This window comes from Protomyctophum bolini (genome assembly GCF_963924005.1).
Source record: "Protomyctophum bolini genome assembly, chromosome: 13".
NCBI classification, from domain to species: domain Eukaryota; kingdom Metazoa; phylum Chordata; class Actinopteri; order Myctophiformes; family Myctophidae; genus Protomyctophum; species Protomyctophum bolini.
Window position 1 is genome coordinate 14,371,980 of NC_137874.1, and position 12,026 is coordinate 14,384,005.

At 41.9% G+C, this 12,026-nt stretch overlaps 1 protein-coding gene across 1 annotated transcript in view; it reads left to right on the plus strand.

The window, feature by feature from the left end:
* The first annotated feature begins 8,318 nt into the window (after positions 1 to 8,318).
* LOC308327531 (transcription factor COE1-like) overlaps positions 8,319 to 12,026 on the plus strand; it is a 100,975-nt gene continuing 97,267 nt past the window's right edge. The window contains exons 1-3 of the mRNA XM_080781052.1: positions 8,319 to 9,196; positions 9,989 to 10,145; positions 10,976 to 11,039. Coding sequence (XP_080637178.1) covers positions 9,066 to 9,196; positions 9,989 to 10,145; positions 10,976 to 11,039 — 352 coding nt within the window. The 5' untranslated portion in view covers positions 8,319 to 9,065. The remainder of the gene's footprint in view (positions 9,197 to 9,988; positions 10,146 to 10,975; positions 11,040 to 12,026) is intronic.

Genomic DNA, 12,026 nt, shown 5'->3' on the forward strand with positions numbered 1-12,026 from the left:
TGCGTAAATTCAGAGCAAATATATCAAATTGTCTCTAAAGTCCCCTCAAACCTAATTGGTATTTGTATAATTCTAATAATATTTGTGTTCTTTCTACAGAGGCCCTTAATGCTCAGCTGTACCGGGGGCGCACAGACATCCAGCGCCGGAGAAAGCGCACGACTTTCAGCAAAGCGCAGTTGATCGAGCTGGAGAGGGCCTTCTCCCTCAACCATTACCCCGATGTCAAGACCAAGGAGGCCCTCGCCTCTTTCACAGGGCTCCCGGATTCTAAGATCCAGGTACAGTGAAAATCCATCCCTCTGTGTTAATTTCACTCGGAGAATCAAGTGTGTTATTAAGTTGGTCAACTTATTGTGCGTCGGCCTAATTGTGTCTCTATATTGTGTGAATTTGTGGCCCTAACCACCTTCTTCTTTTTGTATCACAGGTGTGGTTTCAGAATCGTCGTGCACGCTATTTCAAGAGCAAGAAACAAAACAAGGACGCATCACAGCCACCAAGCAGTCCTCCTTCACCGCAGTTCTGTAACATCATGTCACCCACTAGCTCAGAATCCTCCTCCTCCTCCACCATGTCAACCCCTTCCCCCTCTGCACCGAGCTACCCATCTCCAAGTCTCCCCAGGCAGGCATGGAGTCCCCAGTCCACGCTTTGTCCTACAATGCCGGGGCACCACCAGGGAGTGGGGCAGGCAAGACCCGGGCACGGTCCTACTTCGCCAGTCCCCGGAGACCAGGCTAGAGGCTATTCCCCGGACTGTCGGGCTGTCCCCGGGTGTCCCCAGGACTATTACCAAACACCTGCTGGCTTCAATGGACATTTTAACGCAGTCGTTCCGAACACCGTGTTCCGCCCAGAGGACGTTGACTTTCTATTTGGAGACGGACCTCAGCCCGTCGGGAGCCGCTGTGGTACAGCCGAGCATAACGCACACACACACAGCGGATTCATGCCTGACATGAGCGAAATGACGCAGTACCAGTGTTTCCCCGGCAGAGGGGGACAACAGACCGAGGTATTTGACGACATGATCGACCTTGCTTTTCAAGACATGGGCGAAATCATCAACCTCGGCGACTTGGAAGTTTCTGCTGCAATGATTGATTATTTATTGGGATGAGTGATATAATATATATCAGTATATATAGCAGAAATTGTATATAATAACAAATGTAAAAATGAAGAGTCTACGTATTTATAGTGACAAGTGAGACAAAAAGAATATAGATAGATAATTTATTAAATGAATGCTTAATCTCGTTCTGCTGAGCTTTATACTGTAGATTATTTATAACATATACTTTGTAATGTATTGAAGGTGATCAAATAAAAATGAAAAAGTACTACGAGTATTACAATCGTTATATAGTATTTTTTCTGCCTCTATCGTCACCCGGCGCTGTGGCTTAGTTGGTTAAAGCGCCTGTCTAGTAAACAGGAGATCCTGAGTTCGAATCTCAGCAGTGCCTTTTCCCGAATCCAGATGCTTCTTTATGTTAAAGCGTTACTTTAATCAGTCGTTTATTTTTTCCCCTCTCCCGTATGACATGTTTAAACGGTAGGTTTTTGTTACCCTAATGATGACTGAGGTAACATCTAATGATTTTCATTTACAATTTATATGGAAGGCATTAATAGTAATACCGCTGAATGCGGCGGCCTGCCATAGCCTACAATGCAACAAGACTGACAGAATGCGGTAGTATCGAAGAACTCTAACGTTTTCATCATGTGGTCAACTTCAGTTATAAATAGCATTCTACTAGCCTTGGATGAAAACTATCATAGATAGATATAGTTGATCGAGTCTGACTTTTACTTTCGTATCTATGATAGTCTTGGTCTTTACCCCCTAATAGTCACTGAACATTCGCACGGAAAGCCCTACTACTTCTCCTTACATACAAAAACATATAAAGTGCTGACCCTGTAGCCCTGGGTGTACACTCGACATTAGGAACTCGTGTGCACTATATATTAGCCGTATTTTCCAATAGATTATATATGTGTTTTAATCCCGTCTGTGTCGGATTCTGTCGGAAATTCCCTGTACTCAATGGGCGGTAGTAACGCGGTGCATCCGGTGAAAACCGGTATTACAGTATTACACTCGATGTAAACAGGAAGTAAACGATGGAGGGAAAATAGTGTTCAGACACAGACGGGATTAAAACACATATCTATTGAGAAATAAGGAATAATACATTGAATAAAGATTCCGAATGTTAATATCCGGAGCTACCGCGTAAGGACCGTATATTTTGCATTTCGTGTGAGCTAAATTCGGAGAAATACGGACTTTGATCCAAGGCTAGCTTGCGTTCTACGCTGGATGGAGGAAACTCAGGATATTCAACAACTCATCGTTGGACCATCATTCTAAAGTAAGTCAGAAGTCAGTGTGTGTATGTAGGTATGCTAGCTAGCCTAGCATTAATGGTTCTCAAAGTGTGGTCTAGAATTTGGATATTTGAAAATAGGCCTACCCGAGCTACAAGTTCACAAGACGGCTCGCCCAAACCGTGGATAGCTCTCCCCCAAAGTGTGGATATCTTGCCCCACAGCGTGGATATCTCGCCCCAAAGCACGGATATCTCGCCCCATGTTTATTTCATGTTTATTTTACCTTTCTCATATCAGAACATTTAGAATCAATGTTGTTTGTCAAAGGAGAACATTTAGAACCAGTTTGTTGTTGTTCACAACATATCACTATGCAATGCGCTGGAAGCTTCTAGCTTTGATCTAATCTTGAGAAGAAAAACATTTGGAATATAAACAAAACAAAACAACACAAATCTTGTATGGATGTCCCTCCCTGGCACAAAATATTTTCAGATGTTGGTTCGCCGTCACATAGGCTGCCTACAATTAATTTAGGGGTCCATGACAAAAGATTGAGAAGAACCACTGGGCTACAGCATAACAGGATAGGGACAAAAAATATATATATATTGTAAATAAAGCAAAATATACATTCAACCATTAAGGTCTAAAATTTCTACAATTACTACAAATTGCTACAAAACCTGTAAGCCTATATCCAGACCAGTCCTATCAACATTGGATGAAACTGATGTAGGCCTACACATGTTTCCCAGCCTATACACCAGTGGCTATTCTGTAAAACACTGTTTAACAACAGTGAATATAATAAATAAATTCAATCACATGGTTACGACGGTTAACAGAACATACACTATGGGGGTCAAGCTTGGTTGTCGAGCATGCGCCATCTACTCTCCAAGTCACTTTGTTTTGTGCTGGGGGGCGACAAGTCTGTGGCATCGTGGCTGAATGTGCACCTCATCCCCACTAGCATATGGCAGATGAGATGGAAACAGAGCTATACACCTAACCACCTGCCCACTATACCAAGACATCAGAGACACATACCACAGATTACACACACCCAAAGTGAGTGAAACTACGATCAACGACAAAAAGTACTCGCATACCTATTGGGAGAAATACATCAAAGTGCAAACACAGCAGCAAGATTTGTGAACTGTTGCGACAAGAGGTTAGCCAATGGAATACAACCACCCTAAGGAATGCTATCCGTACCAAGTAGACCACTATACTTACTGCACTGCAGTGCAATGCACATGTAAACAGAGCTGCTACCTTTAAACACATCTTACATTTGAGTTTCTTTTGTATACTATTTAAATAGACTTGAGAATAAATGCTAATATTTGTCCCAAAGTGATTGCAAAAGATCGCTACTATTTGTTTCAAAAAGCTTAGTATAACATGTATAACGTCGATGCATGCAATGTGACATACGCTGTACCCCCTCCAACTGTTTATATTTTACCCATTTTCAACAGTTTTCATATATTTTGACATGACACCTTGCTTTGGCAATGTTAACGTAAGTTTTCTCATGCCAATAAACAAAACTCCTTTGAATTGAATTAAGATGGGTTCATGAGCGTTCATCAGGAGGTTAGCATTATCCAGCCTCCTCTTCATCTTCCCCTCTTAATGTTTAAGTCAAACCACAAACCAGCTTGTTCAGTTTGTTGGCATTACCTGTGTCGATGCCAACATACCACTGGCAAAGAACAGCTTGCTCTATCCCTGGACTCCCTTCCTGTAGAGCGCATTGGGGCTGTCTGTCCAGTCCAATTTATTGTTTGTGTGTTCTCTGTTAAGGTATATCTACAGTAGCTGGCATGGTGGATGGCATTCACCATGATATGGGAAAGAACATGGCACTGTGAATTAACCGGAGCACTGGGACTGGTGCTGTGTTTAAGGACATGATATTGAACGGTCAGTGGGAGAGTGGAGTTGACAAAATAGTCATCCATATTTATTCTTTTACGACATTACTCTGCAGGAGTCTAACTGTCTGAGTTTAAGGGTGTGTCTGTGTCCGGGGCTAATCTTGGGAATCGATCAGTGGCATATTTCTTGCGCACACTGCCAGTAGGCCACAGGAGATATTCCACCCCCCCCCCCACCCACATATCTTTGAAATATTACTTTCATTCATTTTATTATGGAATTCAGTGAAGCTCAGATCGGCCTGAAATATTGCCCAAATATTTCAGTAGCACATTTTGTATTATGTTTATTGTTTTTACATATATGGCCAAAAATAAAACACCGGGATGTTTTCCAGAGAACAACTAAAGGGAATGAAAACACGGGAATGAGTCTCAAGGCCGCGCTGTTGGTGTAGCCTGGAATGGCCAGACTAATATCACTGCGTAGATAATAGTCTGGAACTTTGGTGTGGAAGATCCATTTCCATGGGGCATTTTATAAACATTCAAATGTCACCCACAACTCTGGCGTGAGCTAAATGTAATTCAAACCGAGGAGTGCCAGATCAATTCTGCCTAGGGCTTCTTTTTTTTTTTTTTTGCTGTGGCAGATTTGTCTGTTGGAGCGCCTGGCTTGTTGTCAAGGCAGGCAGTCATCTTGCACAGTCATCCTTGGAAAAACTGCTGTGTAGTCATGAACTCAAATGTGGGAGACAATAACACGTGGTTGTTGTGCAATGAAATCCTAGCTCGCAATGTGTTGCATCATGACATGGATGTTGTGTTAAGGTGAAGGATAATGTGTTGACATGTCATAGGGCAGTGGTTCTTTTGGTGCTAAGGCAAACCAAAGGTCACACCCAAATCTCAAGGAACACAATGCAACCCAGTGAGATGCGTTGTGATCTTATAGCTATAGGCTATTAAAAACAAAAAATACAATGAAATAGGGCGTACAAAGTTATTAAGATACGTTGAATTAATATGGAAATAAGGGTCAAACTCAAACATTGTCCTTTCAGATATCCATTCAGACAAGTTTCATGGTAATCTGCCCCATAAGATGTGGGGGTCTCTTGTGTACAAGTTGACACTTTTGGCCTATAGGTGGCACTAGAGGAAAGGACATGGACAACTCAGTAACCTCGGGGAGCATGAATGCAATGCAAGTTTCATGGCAATCCACCTGTTTGAGATAAATGTGTGCAAGTCTAACTTTGTGGCCTATAGGTGGCACTAGAGGAAAGAACATGGGGCCACCAGCATCAATAGGAAGGTGCCACTGCACACAGACCAAAGTGATGCATGCACTCCTTACATACCGACAGAAAGTAGGCCTAATTAAGTGCAGGTTAATGCAAATTACTAGCCTACATTAACCACTTTCAGCCTGGCATCCCAATAATCTTGGGCATGTAATTAGATATTTGCAGATTTTTAAAAGCATTTCAAATCTTTAAAAAAAATATATATATTTTCAGCATTTTCAAAATGTTTAGAATTAGCGAGAATAGCCGATGTATAACTTTAGCTCACAAAGATTGTTGCTATTCATCACATGATGCAGTAAGGGCTCAAGTGGATCAATTCCCACATAGCATGCCATATTGCCATATTGCCATGCTGTGATGACAGAATAACGTTTTCTAGATACCAACAACACACAGTATAGGTGGCCTACAAATTTGTATACCAGGCAGTGGTGGAAAGTAACCACTTAAGTACTGTACTTAATGTACAATTTTGAAGTATTCATACTTTACATTATTATTTCCAATTTCCAATACGTATACTTTTACTCCATCTCAGATATGTGCACATATTGTACTTTTACTCCACTACATTTATTTGACAGCTACTTTGCAAATATATTATATATATTGCTTGCTTCAGTTGCTTGACATCTAATGCAGGGGTCTTCACATCTTTCAGCTCAAGGACCCCCTAGCATAAGACAGGGATGAAGCAGGGACCCCCACTACATATTGTATGAAATTATGTTGCATGGATTAAACGTTTTTATCGATATCATATAGCTTAGACTGTTTGACAGCACGGTCATCGGTGCTCTATTGGATGAAACCCATTGTAACATGTATACAGCTCTGCCAACATGCAGAAAAGCACTGAACTGAACTGCTTCCTTCAATGCATGAGGAGTGCAGGCCGCTTCTTATCACCTGACAGGTGGGGAGTTTCACCGGTAGGACGTAGGCGCGGAAAAAAAACATTATTCCAACCAGTTCCTTTCCCCTCCACCAGGCACCCCGGCTGACCAGGGGGAAGCAGAGACATGTTTTTGTGAGGGTATACCTACCCTGCACGGGGAGAACATGGGCACTGACGGAGGTGAGAACGTGCCCACATGGTCCCAGACGGGAATCGAACCCTGGACCTTCTAGCTGTGAGGCGACAGTGCTGCCGACTGCCACCATGCCCCCAATACTTGGTAAACATGACCTTTCACTCTGCATTTTACAGTGCATAAAAAAGTACAATATTTAGCAATACAAAAATAACAATAACAAAATAACAATTAAAGAACCAATAGCCTACAATATACACATTAATGTACCGGTATATACCAAAGACAAAAACAATTGTCCTAAATGACAAAAAAGTCAAATATGACACAAAGTATATACATATTTTAATATTTGACATAGTTGACTCCATAGTTGGCCCCAAAGTGGTTGCAGATTCAAAACCCACTGGGAAAGGTGTATAGCGTAAGTTCAAACTGTATGCACGCCTATACATAAAAGTAAAATATAAGTAAACTTGTGTATTGCAATTGCATTTTTATTGGCCATTAACCACGTTTTTTTAATAGGTTATATCATGTAGAACCAATATTAAATACATGGATTGACTGAATATATGAATGTCCAGTCATGAAAAAGGGTCAAAATTGTGATTATACAAATTATATCTTTTCAGTTGGTAATTAGACCCAAAGACTTTCATAATCAAGTTGAAGAGCACTTAACCTTTGGGCCTGCAGAGTGTTTATCCTTGACAATGATTTGTTTTTCACTTGTATTTGAATAAAACTGTGACCTTTTATTTTAATCCCAATGACAATCGGTCATTAAATGATCGTAAATGTACAACTCAGCATCAGTTAATTGTTAAGTACTGTAGGCCCATACGGTACTTTGAAAGTTTGTATTTTGATCCTCCATGATGGCAGCGCCATCCATCCCCGTGATAAGTTGTTCAAAAATAACAGATGATGGTATATTATGGGGAGAGACTAGAGAGAGACAAGGATCTGGCAGCAATTATACTCAATTGTGCTCATTGTTATTTTGAGCTAATTATTGTTATTGTCACTTTTGTTTGTCTGCATGCCTTGTGGCGCTATAGTCTACATACAACATTACAGGCCTATGCAGACAATAGGAAGCGTGCAGGGGTATGTTTTGTACTAAATGTGGGCTTATAAAAACGTCGCATCTTCGACTTCGAGGTGTCTAAGTCTAATAAGACAACATGTCTGAGTACCAAGTGGTTAACAAAAACAAAAAAAAATTAATTAGCATATTTATGAAAAATTGTCTTGGAGCATTTTTTTTTAAATAAACCCTATCTGGCTTGTTAGTGAAGTGACATTAGTCAAGCGTTTTTGCAGTTATTATTTGAATTGCAGTCTCTATAAAAAAAATTAAGGCTGCATGTTGCACATCTTCCACAAGTTATCCTTGTTTCCAACAATGTGATTCCGACAACAAGCAGCCAGCAGCTCACAACGCGCAAAGGACACCGAGTAGCCTATTAACGGATAATTAGTGGAGGGTCTCCGCACTCCATGTGGCCGCATGGGAGGATCTGACTCCACACTCGCCTTTGTTTGGGGGCGTCTCCTCTCCTCCTCCCCTCCCTCCTTCGGAGTCCTTCCCATCCTTCTCTCTCTCTCTCTCTCTCTCTCTCTCTCTCTCTCTCTCTCACACACAGAGAGAGTCGTGGTGTTTGGTTCTCAGAAAGTCTCCTCTGGGGAGGAAGAGTCTCACACAGAGCGCTTTTACTCACAGAGAGAGAGAGAGAGAGAGAGAGGAGTGAGTGGAGAGAGAGTAAGAGTGAGGCTGCACTCAGGACGCACACACATACACACACGCGCGCGTGCACAGCCAACCCTACGCATGATCATACACGCGCACACACGCATAGGGGCTACGGTGGGATACCGTACGTGTGTGTTCTTAGAATACCCTGGACCGCTGCAGGCTGGGAGAGGAGAGGAGAGCACGGAGGGAAACAAAGAGTAATAAAAAAAGAGGAAGAGAAGAGACTTATTGTCAGATAATGATGATGACATGTAATCCGGAGGAGCGCTAGTTTGATCTCTGTGTGTGTGCAGTGTGTCTCTCTCTCGTCTCTGTGTGTGTGTGTGTGTGTGTGTGTGTGTGTGTGTGCGTGTGTGTGTGTGTGTGTGTGATGTGTGGCGGGGCTGTGGAGTGTGGAAGTCCACAGGATAGCGAAGCACCGTCCGGGAGGGACTTAATCAAACACCTCTCCACAGCTCTGTTCCATCCGATCTGAAGTAGCCGACCGTTTGGATTCTATCAGTCTTTTTTTTTGCCGTTCATTTGAGCCTTCTATATGCGACAATTACGTGGATAAGAGCTAAACGGCAGAACTGCACACTACAAACTCCTCCTGGGTGCGAAAGAGAAGAGCCACGCGATTTGGGGGGATCACGAAAAACAAGTGCCAAGAAGAGAGGACAGGAGAGAGGAGGGGATCAGTGAGCGGGATAGAGAGAGGCAGAACAGCGGTGTGTTGATGTTTGGGCTCCAGGACAGCATCCACCGGAGCGGCAGCAGCCTGAAAGAGGAGCCGCTGGGAGGGATGAACGCGGTGCGCAGCTGGATGCAAGGGGCCGGGGTGATGGACGCAAATACGGCCGCCCAGAGGTGAGCCCTGGCCGGGGGGCACAAGCACCCATGTAGCTCCTCTCTTCCCCATGCACCACCTCTCTCGGGAGTCGGACCCCCCATGTCTGGCCGCGGGGCTGAGTGGTGATGGAGTTATAGGGTGATCACTCACTCGCTCTTGTCTTGGCGGAGTTTGAATTTAATCGCCGGTTTAGTCCTTAACCAATAACCATGCACTTGGACCCCTGGACTATAAACTTTAGTAAAACGGATCTGAGTTGGCTCTGCAGCGCTTGGACCGTTTTCCCCCTCTACCTCCAAATCGATCTAAAGCCCTCAGCCAATTTTAATATTCATCATGCTGGGGTTCAAGTGATTAAAGACACCTTTGGGGAAAATGACAAATGTCAAAGCATATATACAGGCTAACCCACCAAGGAATGTGTAGAACTAACGGCATGCACTGATGGGCAATCATATATTTTATGGGCATTTGCGAGTCTATATGGAGCCAAAAAAACAACAGCACACGAGTTTATGAAACTAAAATCGCATAAAAAAGAAATTAAAACACTTGAGTATTTTTATACTCATTTTTATATACTCCTCAAACAGTAGCTCATACTTTTGTAAAATCACTGAAATGCATATAATATCCAGTTACACATAAAATCGGCTGTTAATTTATCAATTCAACAACACGTGCAAATTTATAACCAAATTGATCGGGCATACATGGTCACATTTGTTACATTTTCGTATCATATAAGTTTAAAGTCTATAAGATCCAGTTGCTATAAGCCCGGCATCCTCCTGTATGTGTCCCCGCAGCGGGGTGGGCCTGGCCCGGGCTCACTTTGAGAAGCAGCCGCCCTCCAACCTTCGGAAGTCCAACTTCTTCCACTTCGTGCTGGCTCTGTACGACCGTCAGGGTCAGCCCGTGGAGATCGAGCGGACGTCGTTCGTGGGCTTCGTGGAGAAAGAGAAGGTGCGTGGGTCACAATGAAGACAGACATGCACGGGGTTGGGTTGGGTGCATGGCTTTTATCCCTGAGTTGTGTTGCCAATTTACCGTTCTGCCTGCATGGTGACGCATGCAGGGTCTTTCGTGTTTTTAACTTAGCCTATAAATGATACATGTAGCTTTATCGTGCGTGTCAAATTGTAACACTTTGATTGAAACGTTGATTTGCGTGTAACTGTTAAACAGAAAACTACAATAAAATACAAGAGCTTCAGGTTGATATTATTATTATTAGACTATTATTATAATTATTATTAGGGCCCATTATTAATTCCAACGATGAAATTATGAAATAGGGCCTATAATATTGTAGGCCGGTATATAGCCTATAATCCGAAATCAAAGGCGACATAATTAAACAGATGCGATAAAATCTATTTTGACATATATTCTTTGTCCAATAATTTACGGCCCGTTTCAACCCAGACATGCACTTCTTGCGCGATGCAACACGTTTCCATATCAATAAGTTAGTGAAATTAGGCATAGGTTTACTCAAATAATTTAGCAGTAGATTTATTTGTCTATAACCTGTCCCACCATAAGCCGTAATTGTGGTTGAATTAAAAAAGCCAAAACAACACCGTGGTTACACGCAAAGATAATCACATGCAATTTAAAATGTATATACCCCTTAATTATATAAACCAGGCTGGACAGAAATAAAACAGCCTTATCTAACCCATAAGGCTTTTAGGCTACCTGCATGTCCTGCACAAACATGCACGACTTTATTTACTATATTATACTATAGCCTATATATGAACAATATTGTGTATTAATTTGTGTTAAAGGAAACCCCTGGAGAGAAAACCAATAACGGGATTCATTACCGACTGCAACTCCTGTACAGCAATGGTGAGTTCAGAGCTGGGCCCGCAGAGAGCCTGTTTCTCATCTCTTTAATGCGCTATATATGTTTTTAACGCAATTAAGTGATTACATTGTTAGACAACCAAAGTTCGTCTATTATTTCAATGATGCATAACATCTTTTTGTGTACTCCTGCAGTAGCAAAATGTGCTCTTTTAAAGGCGGTAATTGTCAGCCTTTTAATTTGTATTGTTATGTGTGTGTATAGGCCTATATGTTGTCTTTGTGGGACAATGATAGGGTATACATGCATGCAGTGCAGTGGTTGATGTAAAAGGAGTTTGTCTATTTTATACAGAGGGGGTTTCATGACAATTTGTGCTCAAGTTTGCCATGCCTGTTGTCGATGCCCTGCTGTCTCAGCTGTTGTCATCATGAACTGATGGCTACTTTTTAAAAGTTATTTTGAGAGATGCGTATGTATATATACGCTGCCTTATCGCCTGTACAGAGACAGTTATGTGTAGGATGTGACTACTGGTGGAAAAGCAGTACAGTAAGTGTACAGTATAGCCTATACTTGCATTGTTTTTTTTAATGAAGTAAAAGTATCAACACCGCAATCATCTAGAAATACTCTGTTGCAAGAAAAGTTCCCTGCTAAAAAGTACAAAAGTATCAGCATCAAAATGCACTTAAAGTACCAAAAGTAAAAGTACTCAAAGTAACTCAATATGTCAAATGTCCCACTGAATGAAAATATTTTTCAAATAGCAGATCTAGATCTGCTATTTTCAAACAGCCGAAATATATAGGGCTGAAAGTGGTTAAATTAATGTATTTAGCATTAATACTCTAAATCTACAAAGTAGCCTAACTGGCAACTGAAGTTTTCAAATAATTGTATAGTGGAGTAAAAAGTACAATATTTGCCTCTGAGACGTAGTGGAGTAGAAGGAAGTGAATGTATTGAATATTGGAAATGCTCTAATATGTCAAGTAAAACTTGTACTTATAGTGCAGTACTCAAGT